Below are 21573 nucleotides of genomic sequence, written 5' to 3' on the forward strand. Positions count from 1 at the left end.
ATAAAAGTCATATTGTTAAGACCAGTAACAAAGTCAAAGGTCAGCAAATTAAGAAAATACCTGCTTTTGTGCATAACATTACCTTTCACCTAGTTACACTTTTCCCTCTTAACATAGAAAACCAAACAAACAAAGCCTTTGGCTTTTAACCTATTAATTGGAAATCAGATCAGATAGTGAAGTAGACTTCTGAACATTACATAACATTGAGATGTCCATCAGGCATACGCAGTCATCTCTCAGTATCGTGGGAAATTTGTTCCCGGGAAAATGCCCCCAGCCAAATTCACATGTGTTTAAATCTGTTATATACGATTGCATATTTTTATATATCCTATACACATAGTCACATTTCAACTAAGATCTCATTAAACAGATTCTATATGAATAGTTGTTCCATAATTCCAAGAACAATGCAGTGGAACAAAAATAATATTTTTTTAAATCTCTACATATTTATTAGGAATCCAAGCAGTCTAAGTATAGCTATGTTTTCTATCTATAGTCAACTGAACAGTGGGTTCAGGACCCATGGATATGCAGAACTGGAAGAATTACTTCCTCAAGGAAGAATGACTTCAAAATAAGCCAAATGGCTGTAATTGACACAGCTTTATTTACTGAAAGTAACCACAGTCATGTAGCAAGCAAAGACCAGAGGGAACAGGAAAGCTTTTTTTCTCCTTCATGTTGCCTGGTGTGGAGAATGCAATCTGAGAAGATAACATGTCACAGTGCTGATCACAGGGCCTGTTTGCTCCTGGCAGATCTTCCTTTTAGATTGGTGTATGTGTGTGTGTGTGTTGGTCCTGGGGCTTGAACTTTTAGCACTGCCATTAAGACTTTTTAAAATTAAGGTTGGCACTCCACTACTTGAGCTTCAGTTAGTTCCAGCTTTTTGGTGATTAATAGGAGATAAGAGGCTCACAGACTTTCCTGCCTAAGCTGACTTTGAATCATGATCCTCAGATCTCAGTCTCTTGAGTTGCTAGGATTACAGCTGTGAGCCACTAGTACCCTGCTACACACACACACACACCCCACACACACCCCATTTCTTTTTCTTTTCTCCTATAATACAATATGCCAGACATGAAAGAACTAGCTTGATTTTAGGAAACTTTGTTTTCACCTATATGTTTCAGATGCTATGTAATAGTGAAGGTTTCTTAGTATATGAATTACAGTTATATAAAAAAAGCGCCAGCTACTGCTCTGAGAAACAGATAAGTAAAGATTATAGATTCATTGGAATGGGAGGAAACATGGATGAATAAAGAAGAGGTGAAAGAAGCTGGGTGAGGTGGCTCACGACTGTAATCCTAGCTATTCAGGAGGCTAAGATCTGAGGATCAAGGTTCAAAGGAAAAAAAAAGTGGTTCAAAGAAAAAAAAATGGTGAAAGATATCTACTAATTATCTGAAAGAAAAAGAATTATTCACACGAGATTTTATTTATTTATTGTCAGTCCTGGGGATTGCACTCAGGGCTTTCTCAAGGCTTGAGCTCTACCACTTAAGCCACAGCACCACTTCTAGTTTTCTAGTGGTTAATTTAAGAGTCTCACGGATTTTCATGCTCAGGCTGTCTTTGAACTACGATCCTCAGATCTCAGCCTCCTGAGTAGCTAGGATTACAGGCATGAGCCACAATGACCCAGCTTAACACTTGTTATAAATATTAAAACAAACTTCTAGGCACCAGAAGAGTGGCCTAGTGGTAGAGTGCTTGCCTAGCATGCCCAAAGCCCTGAATTCAATTCCTTGGTGCCACATACACTGAAAAGCTAGAAGTGGTGACGTGGCACAAGTGGTAGAGTGCTAGCCTTAAGAAAGCTCAAGGACAGTGCCCAGGCCCTGAGTTTAAGCCCCTGGACTGGCAAACAAAACAAAACACTAAACTATAAAATGCCATATTGTTAAGACCAGCCAACTCTGGGTCAAACTTCATGGAATAAATAAGCTACCTGCCCTTGTCTATGATACTGTTCCCATAGTTACTTTTTACCCAGTAACCTGTAGGAAATTAGATAAAGCCTCCGGCTTTTAACTAGTTCATAAGAAATCAGTTCTTATCCTAAAACCCAATTCTGAACCATTACATAATGTTGAGAAGTCCAAAAGTCATATTCAGTCAAGCCTCACTGCCTGTGGGGAACTGGTTCCAGAATAAGCACCCCTGCTAAGCCTAAATCCTCATGTATTCAGTATAAAACAGCATCATGTTTGCTATAATCTATGTATGCTAACATCTCTACACCACTCCCATAACATGGAAAAGATATGTTAATAGTTATTGAGTATAATAACATTGCTTAGAGAATAGTGACAAAGAGATACAGATATGGTACTTTTATTAAGGACTCAAGCATCCTGGAAATAACTACATGTTTTACCCTGAGCTGGCTGAAAGGTGAGTATGGATCCCCAGGATATGAAGGGACAACAGAATTTCCTTCTGCATAAAGGATAAGGCAACAGAGGAAAAGAGATAGGTCATTCCCATTCCAACAATCCCTTTTCTTATTTCTCTTGATGGACATTTATGTTGTGGGACCTTCTAAGCAGAGCACACAGGAACTGAATAGTGCTGTAACTGACATAGCTTTGCCAGATTCTGCTAACACACAGAGAGAGAATCATTTCCCAAGCAAAGTACACAGGGGCCAGGGATATATTTTCTTGCCTTCATACTACCAGATATAGAGAATGGGGCTTTGGCAAGGACATTTCATGAGTGCTGACCATCAGGATTTAACTTCTGACTACTGTAGGCCTTTGGATTCCAACAATTATTTCAAAAACAAAAAAATATTTCATTTGCAAGAACCTTTTAAGTTTTCCTTTGAAAAAAGCAAATGTAAAGTCTCTTAGGAAGTTGGTATCACATATCAGAAATACAACACAAAAGTGCAAACATATTTAAGAATATTAACACTTCGTATCTCGTTTGAATTTTCTTAAATTTACCTCAAACTACAAGCCAGACTTTTGTGTCCTTTTTTTATTCAAATAGGTATAATATAGTTTTTCATATTCTTATGTTACAAATGGGCTTACATTTTGGATTTTTTTTGAAAGGACTTGAATTAGAACTTTATAATTTGTGTACATGACAACTATAAAAATCCTGTTATGAGATGTTAAAAAAATATATGCACAATGGGGCCGGGAGTTTGGCCTAGTGGTAGAGTGCTTGCCTAGCATGCATGAAGACTCGGGTTCGATTCCTCAGTACCACATACATAGAAAAAAGCTGGAAGTGGTGCTGAGGCTCAAGTGGTAGAGCTCTAGCCTTGAGAAAGTCCAAGGACAGTGCTCAGGCCCTGAGCTCAAGCCCAGGCCTGGCAAAAAAAATATATATGCACTACTTAAATAAAATCAAGAAATATAACATAAAAAACCCAAAGTTCATTAAGTTAACTTGGAGGCTTGTGACTATCATTTTTTTCTTTGCCAGTCCTGGGCCATGAACTCAGGGCCTGAGCACTGTCCTTGGTCTTTCTCAAGGCTAGAGTTCTACCACTTGAGCCACAGCACTACTTCTGGCTTTTTTCTATGTATGTGGTGCCAAGGAATCAAACCCCGGTCCTTGAGCATGCTAGGCAAGCACTCTACCACTAGGCCAAACTCCTGGCCCGACTATCATTTATTTTTTAACAGAATAAGAAAATAAAATAAAATGTGCCAAACTAAACTTTAACAACGGGTTTGGTTTTATACCACTTAGCTTTTAGTTATACATGTGTTTGCATGTGTTTCTTCAATTGTAACATAAGTCATGAGGTTTCAGGTACATGGATTACAGTTTTTAAAAAATATAAAAATCAAAAGCCCAGCTCTAGATGGTTTCATTGCAGAATTCTACAAGACATTTAAAGATGAAGTAACACCTATACTCTTGAAACTCTTCCAAGAAATAGAAGCAGAAGGAGCCATACCAAACTCATTTTATGAAGCTAATATTACTCTCATCCCCAAACAAGACCCAACAAAAAAAAGAAAACTACAGACCTATCTCTCTAATGAACACAGATGCAAAACTCCTCAATAAAATATTAGCCAACAGAGGGGCCGGGAGTTTGGCCTAGTGGTAGAGTGCTTGCCTAGCATGCACGAAGACCCGGGTTCGATTCCTCGGTACCACATACATAGCAAAAAGCCGGAAGTGGTGCTGAGGCTCAAGTGGTAGAGCTCTAGCCTTGAGAAAGTCCAAGGACAGTGCTCAGGCCCTGAGCCCAAGCCCAGGATTGGCAAAAAAAAAAAAAAAAAATTAGCCAATAGAATCCAGAAACAAATAAAAAAAAATTATACACTACAATCAAGTAGGCTTCATCTCACGGGTGAAAGGCTGGTTTAACATTCGCAAATCAATTAATGTAATACATCACATCATAGAGCTAAGGATAAGAATCATATGATAATTTCTCTGGACACGGAGAAGGCATTTGACAAAATACAACATCCATTCATGTCGAAAGCAGTAGAAAAAATAGGAATAAGAGATACATTCATTAAAATAATTAAAGCCTTGGGAAGGTAGCAGGGTATAAAATTAATCCTCAAAAATCAACTGCCTTCCTCTATGCCAACAGTGAGAGGAATGAGGCAACAACCAGGAAAGCAACTCCTTTTGCAATAGCCTCAAAGAAAATAAAGTATCCAGGAATTATCTTAACTAAGAATGTAAAGGACCTTTTTGATGAAAACTTTAAAACCCTGAAAAAGAAAATTAAAGCAGAACTGAGGAAATGGAAAAACCTCCCATGCTCCTGGATTGGAATAATCAACATCGTGAAAATGGCAATCTTGGCAAGGGCTATCTACAAATTCAACGCAATACCCATCAATATCTCAATGTCATTCTTTAAAGAAATAGAAGAGGCAATCCAAAATTTCATATGGAATAATAAAAGACCCCATATAGCAAAAACACTTCTTAGCAGAAAGAACAGCGCTGGAGGAATTTCAATACCAAACTTTAGACTCTATTACAGAGCTATAATTATCAAAACAGCTTGGTACTGGCACAAGAACAGGCCTGAAGACCAATGGAATAGAACTGAGGACCCAGATATTAAACCACAGACCTATGGCCACCTAATCTTTGACAAGGGAGCCAAAAAAATAGAATGGAGGAAAGACAAGTCTCTTCAACAAGTGGTGATGGCAGAACTGGTTAAGCACCTCCAGAAAACTAAAGTTGGATCCTTCTTTGTCACCCTGCACTAGAATTAACTACAAATGGATCAAAGACCTCGAGGTAAAATCAGATACACTGAAAACTTTGCAAGAAGGAATAGGAGATACACTAGGCCTCCTTGGCACAGGTCGAAACTTTCCTAATAAGGACCAAGAATCACAACAAATCAGAGAAAGGCTGGATAAGTGGGACTGCATTAAATTGCAGAGCTTTTGTATGGCAAAGGACATAGCTAGTAAATTAATTAGGAAGCCTACAGAATGGGAGAAGATCTTCACCAATCATACAGCGGACAAAGGCCTTATATCTAAAATATATCAACAGTTCAAAAAATTGAATCACTCCAAAAGTAATCTCCGAAGAAACAACCATCCCATTAAAAGATGGGCCAAAGACTTAAAGAGAGTCTTCTCTGAAGAAGAAACAAAAATGGCCTATAGACACATGAAGAAATGCTCAACATCTCTGGCCATACAAGAAATGCAAATCAAAACAACTCTAAGATTCTACCTCATACCAGTTAGAATGGCCAGGATCAAGAAATCTAATAACAACAGATGCTGGAGGGGATGTGGCCAGGAGGGATCACTACTACACTGTTGGTGGGATTGCAAACTCTTTCAACTACTATGGAAAGCAGTATGGCAGTTCCTCAAAAGACTAAACATAGAGCTCCCCTATGACCCAGCAATTCCACTACTAGGCATTTACCCAATTATCCAGAAACAAGGACATACTAAATCCACCAGCACAACAATGTTCATGGCAGCACTATTTACCATAGCAAAGATATGGAACCAACCCAGATGTCCCTCAGTTGAGGAGTGGATCAACAAGATGTGGTATTTGTACACACAATGGAATTCTATGCTGCCGTCAGAAAGAATGACATCGTCCCATTTGTTAGTAAATGGAAAGACTTAGAAAAAATCATATTAAGTGAAGTAAGCCAGACTCAAAGGAACATAGGCTCAATGGTTTCCCTCATTTGTCATAATCAGTAGAAACCGTGGGCTTTCATAGCAGAGATTTGCAATAGAGCAAAACCTTGATACATAAGGCCATATAGTATGATGCTAAATGAAAGGACCTCTAGGATATAGAAACAAAAGCCATATAACGAATGATTATTGTCCTTAATGTACTATGTTATCTCTCATCTCTTTTGCTGTCCCTTGGTTATCTCATATTGTTACAGTATCTCACTTTGTTATCTGATATATTGGATATATTTGTATTTGGTTATTTGAAATTGGATAGGGAAGGAGGGATTGGAGGGGTGGGGGTTGGAGGGAGGGAAATGGGGATGAAGACATGAGAAAGTGTATGTGAAGTAATGCTCCTTCTATCTGGTGAATATAATGTAACCCTTCCATTAATTACAATAAAAATATATGAAAAAGAATAATTAAAGCCATATATGAAAAACCTACAGCCAATGTTATACTAAATGGTGAAAGACTGGAACCATTTACCTTAAAATCAGGAACTAGACAGGGATGCCCACTCTCTCCACTTCTATTCAGTATAGTGCTGGAACCCTTAGCCAGAGCAATAAGGCAAGCTAAGGACATCAAAGGGACCCACATAGGGAAAGAAGAATTTAAACTATCACTATTTGCAGATGACATGATCCTCTACTTGAGTGACCCAATAAGCTCCACTCCCAAACTCCTAGAATTAATAAACCACTTTAGCAAAGTGTCAGGATACAAAATTAACCTTCAGAAGTTAGCAGACTTCTTGTACACCAACAATACATGAACAGAAGGCAAAATCAAGAAAATGATCCCATTCGCAATAGCCCCTAAAAGAATAAAATACTTAGGAATATACTTAACCAAAAACGTAAAGGAATTATTCAATGAAAACTATAAAAGCCTAATGAAAGAAATTAAAGAGGACACCAGGAAATGGAAAGACATGCCATACTCATGGCTAGGGAGAACCAACATAGTGAAAATGGCCATACTGCCAAAATTAATACACAAATTCAATGCAATCCCCAGCAAAATCCCAAAGACATTCTTCACGGAAATAGAAGATATGATCCAAAGATTCATATGGAACAAGAAAAGACCTAGAATAGCCAAAACAATTCCAGGCAAAAAGAGCAATGCAGGTGGTTATACAATACCAGACTTTAAGCTCTACTATAGAGCCATAATAACAAAAACCGCATGGTATTGACACAAAAACAGTCCAGAAGATCAGCAGAACAGAATAGAAGACCCAGAAACAGAACTACATACCTATAGTCAACTTGTATTTGACAAAGGAGCCAAAGATACACAGTGGAACAAACAGCCTATTCAATTATTGGTGCTGGCAAAACTGGGCAGCCACATGCAGAAAACTAAAAATTGACTCTAGCCTTTTGCCATGCACAAGCATTAGCTCAAAATGGATCAAAGACCTCAATGTCAGACCGGAAACCTTGAAACTGCTACACGATAGAGTAGAAGAGACACTGGAACTCATAGGCACAGGCAAAAGATTCCTGAACAGAATCCTAAGGTCACAACAGATTGGAGAGAGACTCGATAAATGGGACTACCTAAAAATAAAAAGTTTCTGCACAGATAAAAGCATAGTCGCAAAAGTAGAGAGACAGCCATCAACAATACATCTGATAGTTATCAACAATACATCTGACAAATGCTTAATATCCAGTATCTACAGGGAACTCAAGAAACCAATCCCCGCCAAACCCAACAAACCATTCATTAAATGGGCAAGGGAACTAAAGAGAGACTTATCAGAAGAAGAGATTAAAATGGCAGAAAAGCATAAGAGAAAATGTTCATCATCCATGGTTATAAAGGAAATGCAAATAAAAACAACCCTAAGATACCACCTTACCCCAACAAGAATGCACATGCTATTGGAAATATAAACATAACTACATAGACATAAAAACCTATGATCCTATAGACATAATGTTTTATTTCATAAATATTTATCTATGGTATACAAACCCTTAGCCTAATTTTGATCATGTTCTAAAAACTGTCAGTGATTGTATATAGAGATTCCCTTCTTTAACACTTGTTTGTTAAACATGTCATTTGAAATATGCTGTAAAAATCAATGTTAATGAATTCTTTAATATAAAAAACAAGTCCTCAAAGAAACACCATCCCAATAAAAGGTGGGCTAAAGACTTAAAGAGAGACTTTTCTAAAAAGGAAAGAAAAATGCCTATAGACACAGGAAGAAATGTTGGATATCTCTGGCCATACAAGAAATGCAAATCAAAACAACTCTAAGATTCCACCTCACTCCAGTTAGAATGGCCATTATCAAGAAATCTAATAACAACAGATGCTGGAGGAGATGTGGCCAGGAGAGATCATCACTATACTGTTGGTGGGTGTGTAAACTCATTCAATCACTATGAAAAGCAGTATGGTGATTCCTCAAAAGACTAAACACAGTCACCTTCCCTATTACCAAGCAATTCCACTCTTTGGCATTTACCCAAATATTCAGAAATAAGGACATACTAAAGCGATGTTCATTGCAGCACTATTTACCATAGCAAAGATATGGAACCAACCCAGATGTCCCTCAGTTGATGAGTGGATCAACAAGTTGTGGTATTTATACACAATGGAATTCTATGCTGCCATCAGAAAGAACGACATTGCCCCATTTGAAAGGAAATGGAAAGACTTGGAAAAAATCATATTAAGTGAAGTAACCCAGTCCCAAGTATACACACTTATGGTTTATTTGAAATAGGGAAGAAAGGGGGAAAAGAACGTGACTGGGAGGGAGAGGGAGGAGAGAAAGGGGGACAATAACATGAGAAGGGGTATCAAGGTTCGAGACAAATGTAACTGTAACCACTTTATACATTATCCCAACAATAAAATACATTTTTAAAAAAAGTATAAAAATATTTTCCTGGGAGACAAGCTTAGTAATCAGTTGTTAGTAATCAGTTAGTTATAAAACAGGCTATCATTCATCAGAATGAAGGAAGTGTAGCTGGCTAAACAAACAGTAAAGGATTTAAATGTTGTTTAGATAGGACCCAAAATTATTCAAATAAGCATACCTCAGTGCATTAGAAAGCTTCCCAACAAAGTTAGAAATAGGAAAGAGAAAAGGAGGGGAATAAACATATTTTTTTTAATTAGAGAAATACTTGATGACCAAGCTAAGATTCAATAAATCTCTGTTCCTTAGTGAGGGAAACATCTTAAAAATAAAGAACAAGTATTTTTAAGACCAGCTAGTGAGAAGTCAAAATCTAAGGGAATAAAGGTGAATAAAGATGAAACTTGCCCTTGTGTATGATAATTAGCTTTCATCTGGTTCATTTCACCTCTTAACCTAGAATAAATACAAAACATCTGTCTTTTAAGTAGTTAATTAGAAACCAAGTCTGACCATCAAAACCCATCCTTCAGTATCTGTGAAATTTCTTTCAGGAAAAGCTTCCTCATGACAAAATGTTCATGTTCAAGTCTGTCATATAAGATTGTATCATGTTTGTATATAATCCCTAATAATAAGCCCCCATAAAATTGAAATGCCATGTAAATAATTGGTGTCCTGTATTGTTCAGGGAGCAATGATAACAGCAAAATATCAGGTTTGTTCACTAGAAATTCAAGTACCCTGCATGTAACTAATTGCACTTTATACCCATGGTTGATTGAATGGTAGATTGGGAACACAGGCCAACTGCTTTCTTGAAATCTGCCTCAAAGTGAGACAAAAATGATTTCACTTAGTGCTACTGAAGGAGGAGACTGGCTTTGCTCATTCTAATCAACCCTTCTCCTCTTTTATTTATATTTTTTAAACAATCTTGGGATTGGGAAATTATTTTATCCCCTTAACATTACTGGGTATAGAAAAGCAGTTTGGAGGCCAGGAGTTTGGCCTAGTGGTAGAGTGCTTATGTTGCATTCACAAAGACCGGGGTTTGATTCCTTGGTACCACATACATAGAAAAAAGTTGGAACTGGTGCTATGGCTCAGGTGGTAGAGCTCTAGTCTTGAGAAGCTCAAGGACAATGCTCAGGCCCTAACACTGAGTTCAAGCCCCAGGACTGGAAAAAAAGAGAAGAAAAGGAGTCTGGAGAGAAGCATTGCTGACTGCAAATTTTCATCTTCTTCAATCATAGCAAATCTTTTCTTCTGAATAGGTTTGTGTGTGTGTGCATGTGTGTGTGTGTGTGTGTGTGTGTGTGTGTGTGTGTGTGAGAGAGAGAGAGAGAGAGAGAGAGAGAGAGAGAGAGAGAGGAACCCATGTGATCAATATAGTCCAAAAAAGTTTGTGATAAATTTTCAAACAAAGAATATAAGTAAAAATATAAATACTGAAATATAAAACACATAAGGGTAGGCTGGATTTCATGAAACATTTTAGTTCTGCATGTGTCTGTCTTGAATTTTTATGTACAATGTGAAATTTTTACTATGTGGAATTTACCACATCATTTCCTATACTTTTAAAGTGCCTTGGCATGCATCAGAGTGCAAGAAACATGGCTGGCTAATCTATGAAGGATTTAAACTGGTTGAAGCAAAAAGAAGAAAGACTCAAGACTCTTGGTGAGATAGGAAGAGATAACTTCATAAATAAAATTAAAAATACAAAGGAGAAAGAGAAAGGAAAGAGAATATAAAGCAAAAAAAAAAAAGTGAAATAGGAAGCCAGGCACTTGTAGTGTATGCCTACAAGTAATCCTAACTACTCAAGAGGCTGAAATCTGAGGATTGCAGTTCAAAGCCAGCCTGGGCAGAAAAGTCTGTGAGACTCTTATCGCCATTATATTTTATATACAGGAGATATATAGCTATCAGAAAATATTGTTAATTATGGGTATTAGACTAGCATTTTTCCCTTAAGGATGGATCATTGTGAGCAGAAACCACAGTAGAAAGTGAAAATCAGCCTAGTCTAACTAGTATATAAATACTCCGAAGGTGTTATGTTTGTCCGACCAATATAATTCCATATATAACAATTAAATTTTTTAATCTTCCAATATAATTGAGTTTTCCTTCCCTTTTGGAAGGGAAGAGGCAGTACTGGAATGTGAACTTAGGGCCTTGTGCTTGCTAGATAGACATTCTATGATTGAATCCTGCCTCCAAGGCCTTTCAGAGCTGGTTATTCTTGTTTCCTTCTGTGGGCTAGCCCCATCCTCCTGCTCCTTTGGTTCAGATTCTGTCTGGGCTAGGCTGGAATTGTAATCCCTTGGATTTTAACCTCTCCTATTGCTAGGATTATTGATGTGAGCCACCTGCATCTAACTGCAGATGTGGCACACATACACATATACATACCACCAGCCTTAATCTCCCCCACTTCCAGTTGATTCACAGCTCGACTTTCAGGGTTTGGATGGTTCATTAGGGGGAAAAAAAGAGTCTTACAGAGTGTCCTGTTCCAGATGGCTTCAAATTGTAATCTTCAGATGTCAGCTTCTTGAATAGCTAGGATTAGCAGCCTGAGCCACCAGTGTACAGCCTGAATCTAATTTTGTATGAGGCAAATATTCTATTACCAAGCATCACTCTGAAGTCTTTGTTTTGTAAACGGTGTAATCACCAGTGTAAGGGCAGTCTGCATCCAAGTAGGGGAATGAAAGAGATCAAGGTCCAAACTCATATTAAGTCAAGACCTTTGGAATTGCAAGCTCATAGGAGCAATCAAAACTGCAAGCTAGCAAAACGTTCAGCACGAAGTTAGCACAAACTTGGTGAAACTAAAGCTGGCTCCCCCAGCAGAGTCTCAGCCTGTTTCCTGACCACACAGAAATGTGACATCCACAGAGATGACCCCCGTGAAAAGACCCAGCGCAAACCAATTCCTTTATCTGTTAAGCGTCGGCGTCAGCCAGATCCAGGCTCAGGCCTGTAGGACCCTCTGTTCCGGCTGCAGAGCCCATTACCTGACTGCATTGACAGGTGGGTTGCGCAGGCGGATGAGCGCCAGGGAGTGGGGCAGCCTCAAGTACTCGGTCATTTTCCTCGGTGGCTGTAGTTTCCTCTGCGGCCTTTGCCCTTGCCTCCTCTCCTATTAGGCCGGCTACTTTTCAGGGATCAGGGGGCCGGCCCCCGCGAGGAGGAGCAAGCCTGCCGAGCCAATGAGAGCCGGGCACCGCCTCCTGCCTCCCCCTTCTCCCCTTTCTGCAGCCACCTTTCACCCACATTCCCCTTCCGGGAACCACTTACCTGCTGTACTGAAGTTTGTCATCACACCTTCCCAGAGGTCCACCAAAAAGCAGGTAGAGCTGAGCCCCAGCTGGACAGTGTAATAAGCTGGCAGGCTTAGCTGCCAAATTGTTTTTGTTTTTGTAAAACTGCTTTACATGCTGGACCACCTGCGAGTGGTTTCATCCTTGTGGTTATTTTATTTAGCCAGTACTGGGGCTTGAACACAGGGCCTGAGCACTGTCCTTGGGCTTTCTCTACCATCCTTGTGGTTATTGTCATATGGTGATGTCGTGTGGTGACGACCACCTGTGTGTGGTCTTTGCCTTTAAAAGCTCAGCCCCACGGAAGCTTGTGGCTGCTCTCTATTAGCCCAAAGACGGAGAGTAGCCACTGCGCTGCTATAAAACTGACTCCCAGCTCCGTTCACTGAGTGCTGGTGACTTTATTGCTGGGGGGTCCAGGGTCTCCCAAAGTGGCTGAGGGATTACAGACAGGAGGCATATTCTGGGTTCACTGAAAGACAAGCTGTCCCATCTTCTGCGTATTCATGCTAGGTCCCCATGCACAAGACAATTACACACCACATAGCCTGTCTGGACCTAGTGAGTCACACACATCCTTCATTCCACCTAAATGCTGGTACTTTTGACAACCATCCGTGTACAGAACAGTCATTTTCTCATGGCTACACAGAAAGGAAGACACAACTTAAAAGCTGCTTGTTTGTCCAATCTTTTTTTCTCTCTCTTCTGCTTTCTCTAAGGAGAGGAGTTGCTAACACTCCATCTACTTGTTCACCAGCTGAACACTAGTTATGTGCATGACCTGCCTGGAGACTAGAGAAACCAGGCAAGGTCCCAACTCTTGGCTCCCTACGGTCCTCACTATCCATCAAATGATTAGAAATGGAAATGATTGGTATGGAAATACCTAAGAGGAAAAATATACATGAAATACTTCTTTACTGATGTCCATAAACCTTAATAATGACTAAAGATTAATTTCATGCATCTTGTTTTGCTCTTGAAGAAAAATTTTCCAACCACTAGAAATATACAGATAGAATCCCTTCAACACAACATGGACAAACAGACTCATTATCCATGTCGGAGGGTCAAGGACAGCCAAGCAGTAACAGCCCCATGCACTGCCTGTGAGTGCCAACAATCAATGCAGCCTTATGGGAGCAACCAGGTGAAATGAATCTGTGTCTAGTTCCTTTGACACTTAGAAATCTCTGAGCTTGACCTTGTCTCACAACACTGTAAGATCAAGTCTGTTCTACATAGCAAGGCTATTTTTCCTTTCCTTCCACAAGCAGTGACTTCAATTAATGTCTCTGCAGATACAATCTCCAGGCGGAGCAAGACTGCTGTACTGACCTACAGACCGTAATGTACAAAGACTGAGTCCACCTGGAGGAGGATCTAATGAGATGGAGACTATAAGCTTGTACTTAAATCATGTTTGCTGTCATTATTCCTATATTCTGACAGCCTATGACCAGCCAGCCTTCTCTCCGCAAACCGTGATTCTCAGGATTGTACTTCAATTTGTTCTGCATTATCTCTGATTGGTGGATTAGGAATAGATACAGTCAACCTTTCAAAATCTGCCTTCCTCTGAATTATTATTTTGCCCAGGATTTACATCCTTTCATTAATGGAATTTAACAGGTTCCCTAATTCACTTTCTTTTTTTTTTTTGCATGTCCTGGGAATTGAACTCTGGGTTTGGGAGCTGTCTCTGGACTCCTTTTGCTTAAGGCAAGCACTCTACCACTTGAACCACGTCTCCACTTCTGGATTTTTCTTTGCTTAATTGGAGATAAGAATCTCACAGACTTTTCTGCCCTGCTGGCTTTGAACTGCAATACTCAGATCTCAGCTTTCTAAGTAGCTAGCATTACAGGTGTGTGCCACCAGCGCCAGGTCTAAATCCCATCCCTTTTGATGTATATAATGTGTAGATGCATATAATGTGTACAATGAACTGCTATAGCCATTTGTCACTTTAAAACTAGATATAATAACTGGATTCAGATGTTAGTGATGACAAAGCAATGAAAAAATGGGTCCTCAATGTGATCTTAAAATTGTCAAATCAGCTAACTCTGTGCCTCTCAGGGTATTCCAGCTATAGAAGTCAATACATCCCCTTATTTAAGGCCATTTTATGTTACTTTTTTTTTTCAAGACAAAAAGATATACTGCCTTGCAGGGAAGTGGATGAATCTAGAGCGAATCATGTTGAGTAAGACAAGTCAAGACCAAAGGAACAAAAGGCGCATGGTATCCTTAATATGTGGCTATTAGTACAAGAGCAAGGACTCAATATTTGTATACCCAATGCTATGGACATGCTATTGGAAATATAAACACAACTACATAGACATAAAAACCTATGACTCTGTAGACATAATGTTTTATTGCATGGATTAATATGTATCTATGATATACATATAACCCTTAGCCTAATTTTTTTTATGTTCTAAAAACTAAGTGCCAGTGATTGTATGTAGAGATTCCCTTCTTTAACACTTGTTTGTTAAACATGTCATTTGAAATATGATGTAAAAATCAATGTTAATAAATTATTTTAAAAATGTACCTTCTAACTGGTGAATATCATGTAACCCTTCTATTAATTACAATAAAAAATAAAAAAGAAGAGGTTCTACTTATGAAAATTAGAAATTAAAAAAAAAAGATGTACTGCCTAGGGCCGGGAGTTTGGCCTAGTGGAGTGCTTGCCTAGCATGCACGAATACCCGAGATTGACCCGGACAATAGTTATTCTAGAACACACTCCCAGTATTTCCAAGGATTTGGAGAGATCTAAATAGCAGTTCAGTTTTTTTCTCTGAAGAATCATGATTTCTCTACATTCCTAATAAAAATCTCATTTCCTATCTCCATAGCATTGTCTATTGAAAACCTAGTGAGAAGCTTTCTGTTTTATCATTGATTGGGGGGAGTGGGGGGAAAAAGACAAAAGCTATCATCTGCCATCTAGTGGTCATGGTGGTGTCATGTTTTTTTTTTCTAGTAGACACAACACATTAAAAGCTTTGTCTGGTAAATTCCTTAAAGAGAAGATGGAAGCACAGAGACATGAAGTGGCTTGTTTAGGATCGTCCAATTCATTAACAAAGATTCAGCACCAGGAGTTTGGCCTAGTGGTAGAGTGCTTCCCGGGCATGCATGAAGACCCAGACTCCATTCCTTGGTACCACGTACATAGAAAAAGGCGGAAGTGGTGCTGTGCTTCAAGTGGAAGAGCACTAGCCTTGAGAAAGCCCAAGGACAGTATGCAAACCCTGAATTCAAGCCAGGACTGGAAACACACACACACACACACACACACACACACACACACACACACACACACACACACACACACACACACACACAAAAGGAGCCAGGAGCATAGCCTAGTGGTAGAGTGCTTGCCTCGTAGGCATGAAGCCATGGATTCAATTCCTTGGTACTCCACACTCAGAAAAAGCCAGAAATGGTGCTGTGGCTCAAGTGGCTGAGGACTAGCCTTGAGCAAAAAGTTTTCAAGGACCGTGCGCAGGCCCTTAGTTCAAGCCCCATGACTGGCAAAAAAAAAAAAAAAAAAAAAAATTCATTTTAAGGCACTGAATCACAAAATTGCGGAGGTATCCTTGCGAAAAAGGAAAAGGGGCACCCTTGATAAAATTTATCATCTGACAAGAATGGACATCTGTAACATGCCTGATCCCAAATTTCTTTATTTGTAAGACTGCATAAAAAGAAACTCAAGGACAAATGGCTTGAGTCTTAGATACTCAATCTGATTTTTAGACATGCATAAATCATGAGTTTGAAATTCTTCAATATGTGGATATATATATGCCAGTCCTAGAGCTTGAACTCAGGGCCTGAGCACTATCCTTGGGCTTTCTCAAGCTCTACCACTTGAGCCACAGCACCACTTCCAGATTTTTCTGTGTGTGGTATAGAGGAATCAAACCCGGGTCTTCATGCATGCTAGGCAAGCACTCTACCTCTAGGCCAAACTCCTGGCCCCTTAAAATATATTTTGTATTGAAAAAATTAAGTTCTTGGTGTGTGGAGTGTCTTTGTTGAAAAAGAACTGAAAGGCCAATGATAATATTAAGTTCATTTTCCACTTAACAAGGCCGCCTCTCTCACCAACAAGCTCCTGATAGACATCTGTGATCATTAGTGCCTAGCTAAGCATATCTCCTTAATAAATAAGTAAATAAATATGATCACAGTGATCAATATACAGTGTATTCATAAACTTGCATATTGAATTGAAATTCCTTTGAACAATTACTAAATGACAATAAGTAAATGAATAAGTAAATGGAGTTATGAGGTTTAGAATCTAGAACTGACTGCCACTGGCTTTGATATATGGAAGATTATTTAATTCCTCTGTCCCCAAAACTCATTAAATACATTATTGGCCCATTTAATGACACAGTTGAAAGAAATCTTTTTATTTTATTTTTTACCGGTCCTGGGGCTTGAACTCAGGGCCAGGGCACTACCATTTGAGCCACAACTCTATTTCTGGCCTTTTCTGTGTATGTGGTTCCAAGAAATCGAGCCCAGGGCTTCCTACATGCTTGGCAAGCACTCTACCACTAGGATATGCTCCCAGCCCCAAAGAAATTTTAAATTTTACTCATCTCAATTATATTGCTAGTCTGTGAAAATACTGGGTTATTTAGCATATAGACACACTGCTAACATGTTAATAACACCTCTTATGCGAGTATCATAGTCCTAAATCAAAAGCTTAGCAGTTAAGTAAATTTTCTTTTAATTACAGAAGACAAATTGAAATTGTGCCAGATCATTGGCTGTGCATTCATGCAAGCTTATCTTCTAGGGGTGCTTGGATCAGTTAAAACTGAAGGCAGATTTCACCGGAGCTGAAGCATTGCCTCACATTTTTGAGCCAATTTAAGTTTCCACATCGGAGAGAGATTACTCTGGAATGAACCCAACAGTGGTCACCTTATAACATTCACACAATCACCAGAATTGTGTGCTATCTGTTTGCTAGGTTGCCTTGCCCTAGTTTCTTCTGGTCTAGAATTTCCCTGGTCCTTTGCATTTTAACAGTAAAGTATCTTTTTTTTTTTTTTTTAAACATCCTGAAGCAGGTTTTGGGGGATGGGGATAAGTGGTGAATATTTTAAAGCTCCACTTCTGATCCACTCTACCGTCACTGTTATTTTTGGTTAACACTTTCTCGTTTTTTTTTCCAAGTCCTGGTGCTTGAACTCTGGGCCTAAGCACTGTCTTTGGGCTTTCTCAAGGCTAGAGGTCTACCACTTGAGTCAAAATATCACTTCTGGCTTTTTTCTATGTATGTAATGCCGAGGAATTGAACTGGGTCTTCGTGAATGCTAGGCAAGCACTCTACCACTAGGCCAAACTCCCAGCCAGTCAACTTTTTCTCTAAATCTAATGTGTCTAAGCTGCAAAGACAAGAGGTACAATAAATGCTTAAGCCTAAATTTCCTTTTAGTTCTATCTTTCTTCTTTCTTCCCCCCTCCCCTTCTTCTCTCCCTGTCCCCCACCTTCAGTTCAGCAGATCCATGTTCTGTTCTGGGTTTTTCTTACATAAGTAATTTACTGAGTTATCCACATTCCTACAGGGCAAAGCCTGAGTTTTATTCATTTTTCCTCAGTGCTTAGCATAACTTCCAAGTAAGGTTTCAAGTAGGACTGGTTCTCATATATGATTTGATCTTTGTCTGGAGGAATGCATAGTTCCTAAGGAACAAGGAAGCTATCAACCACCACTGATGATTCATTAAATTAAAAACTAACTCTAGCCTTTCACTATTCATATGTCAGAACGGGGAACAAGAGTTCATAATAGATAAGAGTAGCTGAGGAGCAGTAGCTAAGCTAAATGTAACGGAATCCATCTTGTTAGAACAGCCTCCATTGTGCAAGAGTTAATTAAGTCTGAGAAATCCCCTGTTTCTTCTCAGGAAAACTGAGAAATGCTCCATCTGTTGTTTATTCAGAGGAGCTAGCAAGGACGTTCAAAGGTAATCTATAGGACAACAGCTGTGTTCCACAACTAGCAAGGTCATGTAAAACTAAACTTCTGTGGCAAACCATAACATCAAAACCCATAAGAAATTGTGGAATGTCCCTATGTAAAAGCTAACCAAAATGTGAGGCTGTGAGAATGAAAACTAAAACTTGTTTGTTCTGTACTATAAAAGCTGTGCTAATTCTGTACTTCAGGCCTCCAGGTGTCACTGGTTTCTAAGGCGCAGAGGACCAAGCTCGAGCTTGCTAATAAATGGCTCTTTGTTGCTTGCGTTGATCGTGGACTCTGGTGGTCTTTTGGGGGATTGTACTTTGGGCACAACATAGCAATTAATGCACATTGAAGTGATTCAGAATGCCAGCGCTAAGTAATATCAACCCCAAGGTCAAGGTACTAGTATTGCGTTTCACATTTACAAACAGGCAGAGAGATGGGAGCTGGAAGCTGACGCCTGTAATCCGAGAATCGCGGTAAACCAGCCAGGACAGGAAACACCGTAAAGCTCAGCTCGGATTAACATCCAAAATGTTGGAAATTGCCATGCGCCGGTGGCCTATGCCTATGATCCTAACTACACAGGAGGCCGAGATCTGAGGATCCCGGTTCAAAGCCAGCCCGGGCACTAACGGTCCGGGAGACGCATCTCCAATTAACCCCTAGAAAACCGCATATGGGGCTGTGGCTGAAGTGGTGGAGTGCTAGCCTTGAGCTGAAGAGTTCAGGGACAGCGCCCAGGACCAGAGTTTAAGTTCCCAGGACCCCCCATCTACCCTCCCGGCCCCCCCCAAAAAAGTCGGAAGCAGAGCTGAGGCTGAAGTGGTAGAATGCCAGCCTTGAATGAGAAAAGCTTAGGGGCCGCGTGCAGGCCCCAGAACTTCTCCAAAAGAATAAAATACAGGTAGGCAGAGGCCCAGAGACTTGCCTCGAAGCGAGAGGGGCAGCTGCAGACAGTAGAAAGCCCCATCCCAGAGCTCGCACTCCCCACACTGCCCGGGGCGAACAGTTGAGGGCGGGTAGCAGTCACAGAATCGAAGGGTGCAGAAGCAAGCACAGAGGCCGGAGGCGAGGCGAGGCGGGTGATCGTAGGGGAAGCCGAGAAGAGTGGGGAGAGACAGACAGACAGACAGACAGACAGACAGACAGACAGACAGACAGACAGACAGACACACACACACACACACACACACACACACACACACACACACACACACACACACACACACACACACACACACACACACACACACACACACACACACACACACACACACACACACACACACACACCCCACGAGCCACAAGACGGAAGTGACGTCACGCAGCGGAGCCGCGCGGGACCCCTCCCGGATGCGACGCGCCGGACGTGACGCACGGGGAGGCGGTGCTGTGCTGCGGAGGGCGTCGCAGTGGGCGGGACGGGAGTCCGCTCCGCTCGGAGCCTCGGACGCCGGGGACAGGTAATCTGCGGGCGGGATTTCAGCGTGGTGGGCGGAGGTGGAATCCCGGGCCTGTAGGTCTGGGCCGAGAGTGACGGTGTACATGCACTCCGTGTGGCGACGGAAAGAGCTGCTCGGCTTGGAGACTCCCTGAAGGGTTGGGGACTTGGGGGACTCTGGGGAGCCGGGTCCTCGGGCCGAGGTCTTCTGAGAATCTGTGGGGGATCGACTTGGGGCACTGATGTGAGCCAGGCTCCCAGAACCCCCCCTCCCCGCCCCCGTAGCAAGGAGCCAGGATCCCGACTTCCCATCCGTAGATGGTAGCCCAGTGCCCCGCCACTGCCTGGCGTCTTTAGGAGACGGGCGAACGGGTTCCCGAATGGAAGAGCCGGACTGTGGCTCTCCTACACTTCAGTGGTAGCCCACTTTGGAATAGTGGCAGCGACTCCAGTTTAGTTGGCTTAACGAACCAGTGTTGTACGCGGGAGAGAGGCAGAACTTTTTGTTGTCTTTTAAAGTCAGTGAAATTTACAGATGTAGATGTGTGTGTTGAGCACCTCTCCCTGTGGGGAAAGAATAAGGCGATCATCTGACTTTTTTTTTTTTTTTGCACTTTCCTTTCCTTTGCTGAGAAAAAGTTGCCAGGGAATGGCACGGGGTGGTAGTGTTGGCCTGTGTCATCAAATGATAAAGATGTAGTTTTCTCACTGTGATTCTCCTTAGTACCTCTAAGTGCTTTCTTTTCAGGATATAAACTCACTTGCCGCCGCCTCCTCCTCCTCCTCTTCCTCCTCCTCCTCCTCCTCCTCCTCCTCCTCCTCCTCCTCCTCCTCCTCTTCTTCTTCTTCTTCTTTTCGTTTTCTTATGTTGGGTTACTAACATCTGAGAGATAAATGAAAATGGCAACAAAAACGTCAATAGAAATGTATAAAAATGTAGATCGAGGGCCTGGAGTTTGGCCTAGTGGTAGCGTGCTTGCCTAGCATGCATGAAGCCCTGGGTTCGATTCCTTGGTACCACATACACAGAAAAAAGCCGGAAGTGGTGCTGTGGCTCAAGTGGTAGAGCTCTAGCCTTGAGAAAGTCCAAGGACAGTGCTCAGGCCCTGAGCTCAAGCCCAAGACTGGCAAAAAAAAAAGAAAGAAAGAAAATCCAAGGGCAGGGCTAAGGCCAGGACTGGCAAAAAAATGTAGATCGAGGTTTTCATATTATATATATGCATACATAGTTGCAGGAAGTCCTTCCCTGCCAAGATGATAAATAATAATAACAAAACTAAACTAAAATGCTTCTGATGTAACAAAGAGTGAGTATGCCCTCCAAACACAAGTAGTACTACCAGATTGCTTATGGTTATCTAATGGAATATGGTGCAGATGACACATCCTGCTGTGTAATAAGATCTGGACATGAATCACCACCTACATGCAGACCCAGTGAGGTGCTTATGTCTGTGGGCTATGTGATGAAATACTAGCCCTTGAAAAGTTCTATTATCTTAGTGTAAGGTTGGATAGAGCAGAGTGGAGAGCATTGAATTGTTCTCTACATTTTGTTGTGTTATATCTGTTTGTGTTTTGTTGTCTTTTTTTTTTTTAAAAGATACTACTAAGCATTTTTAGGTCTTCAAATAGGTTGAAGGCACTAAAAGTCCTACATAAATGCTTTATTTAAAAT

The 21573-nt window shown here is 40.7% G+C and overlaps 2 protein-coding genes across 3 annotated transcripts in view; one reads left to right on the plus strand and one right to left on the minus strand.

Annotated features, from left to right (window-relative positions):
* LOC150069046 (peroxisomal bifunctional enzyme-like) overlaps positions 1–19551 on the minus strand; it is a 44455-nt gene extending 24904 nt beyond the window's left edge. The window contains exon 1 of one of the 2 annotated variants that reach the window (XM_090343300.1): positions 19383–19551. Coding sequence is in view for 1 of the 2 variants with exons in the window: in XM_090343291.1 (XP_090199417.1) it covers positions 12120–12193 (74 nt within the window). In the remaining variant the exon portion in view is untranslated. Of the gene's footprint in view, positions 1–12119; positions 12240–19382 lie in introns of those variants that run through there. The other variant, XM_090343291.1, reaches the window with a different exon arrangement.
* A 300-nt stretch (positions 19552–19851) lies between these two features.
* Positions 19852–21573, plus strand: part of Map3k13 (mitogen-activated protein kinase kinase kinase 13) — a 150821-nt gene continuing 149099 nt past the window's right edge. Inside the window, exon 1 of the mRNA XM_090343313.1 lies at positions 19852–19917. The gene's annotated coding sequence lies outside the window, so the exon portion shown is untranslated. The remainder of the gene's footprint in view (positions 19918–21573) is intronic.

The sequence above is a fragment of the Megascapheus bottae genome, chromosome 1, assembly GCF_031878675.1.
Source record: "Megascapheus bottae isolate mThoBot1 chromosome 1, mThoBot2.hap1, whole genome shotgun sequence".
Lineage (NCBI taxonomy): Eukaryota > Metazoa > Chordata > Mammalia > Rodentia > Geomyidae > Megascapheus > Megascapheus bottae.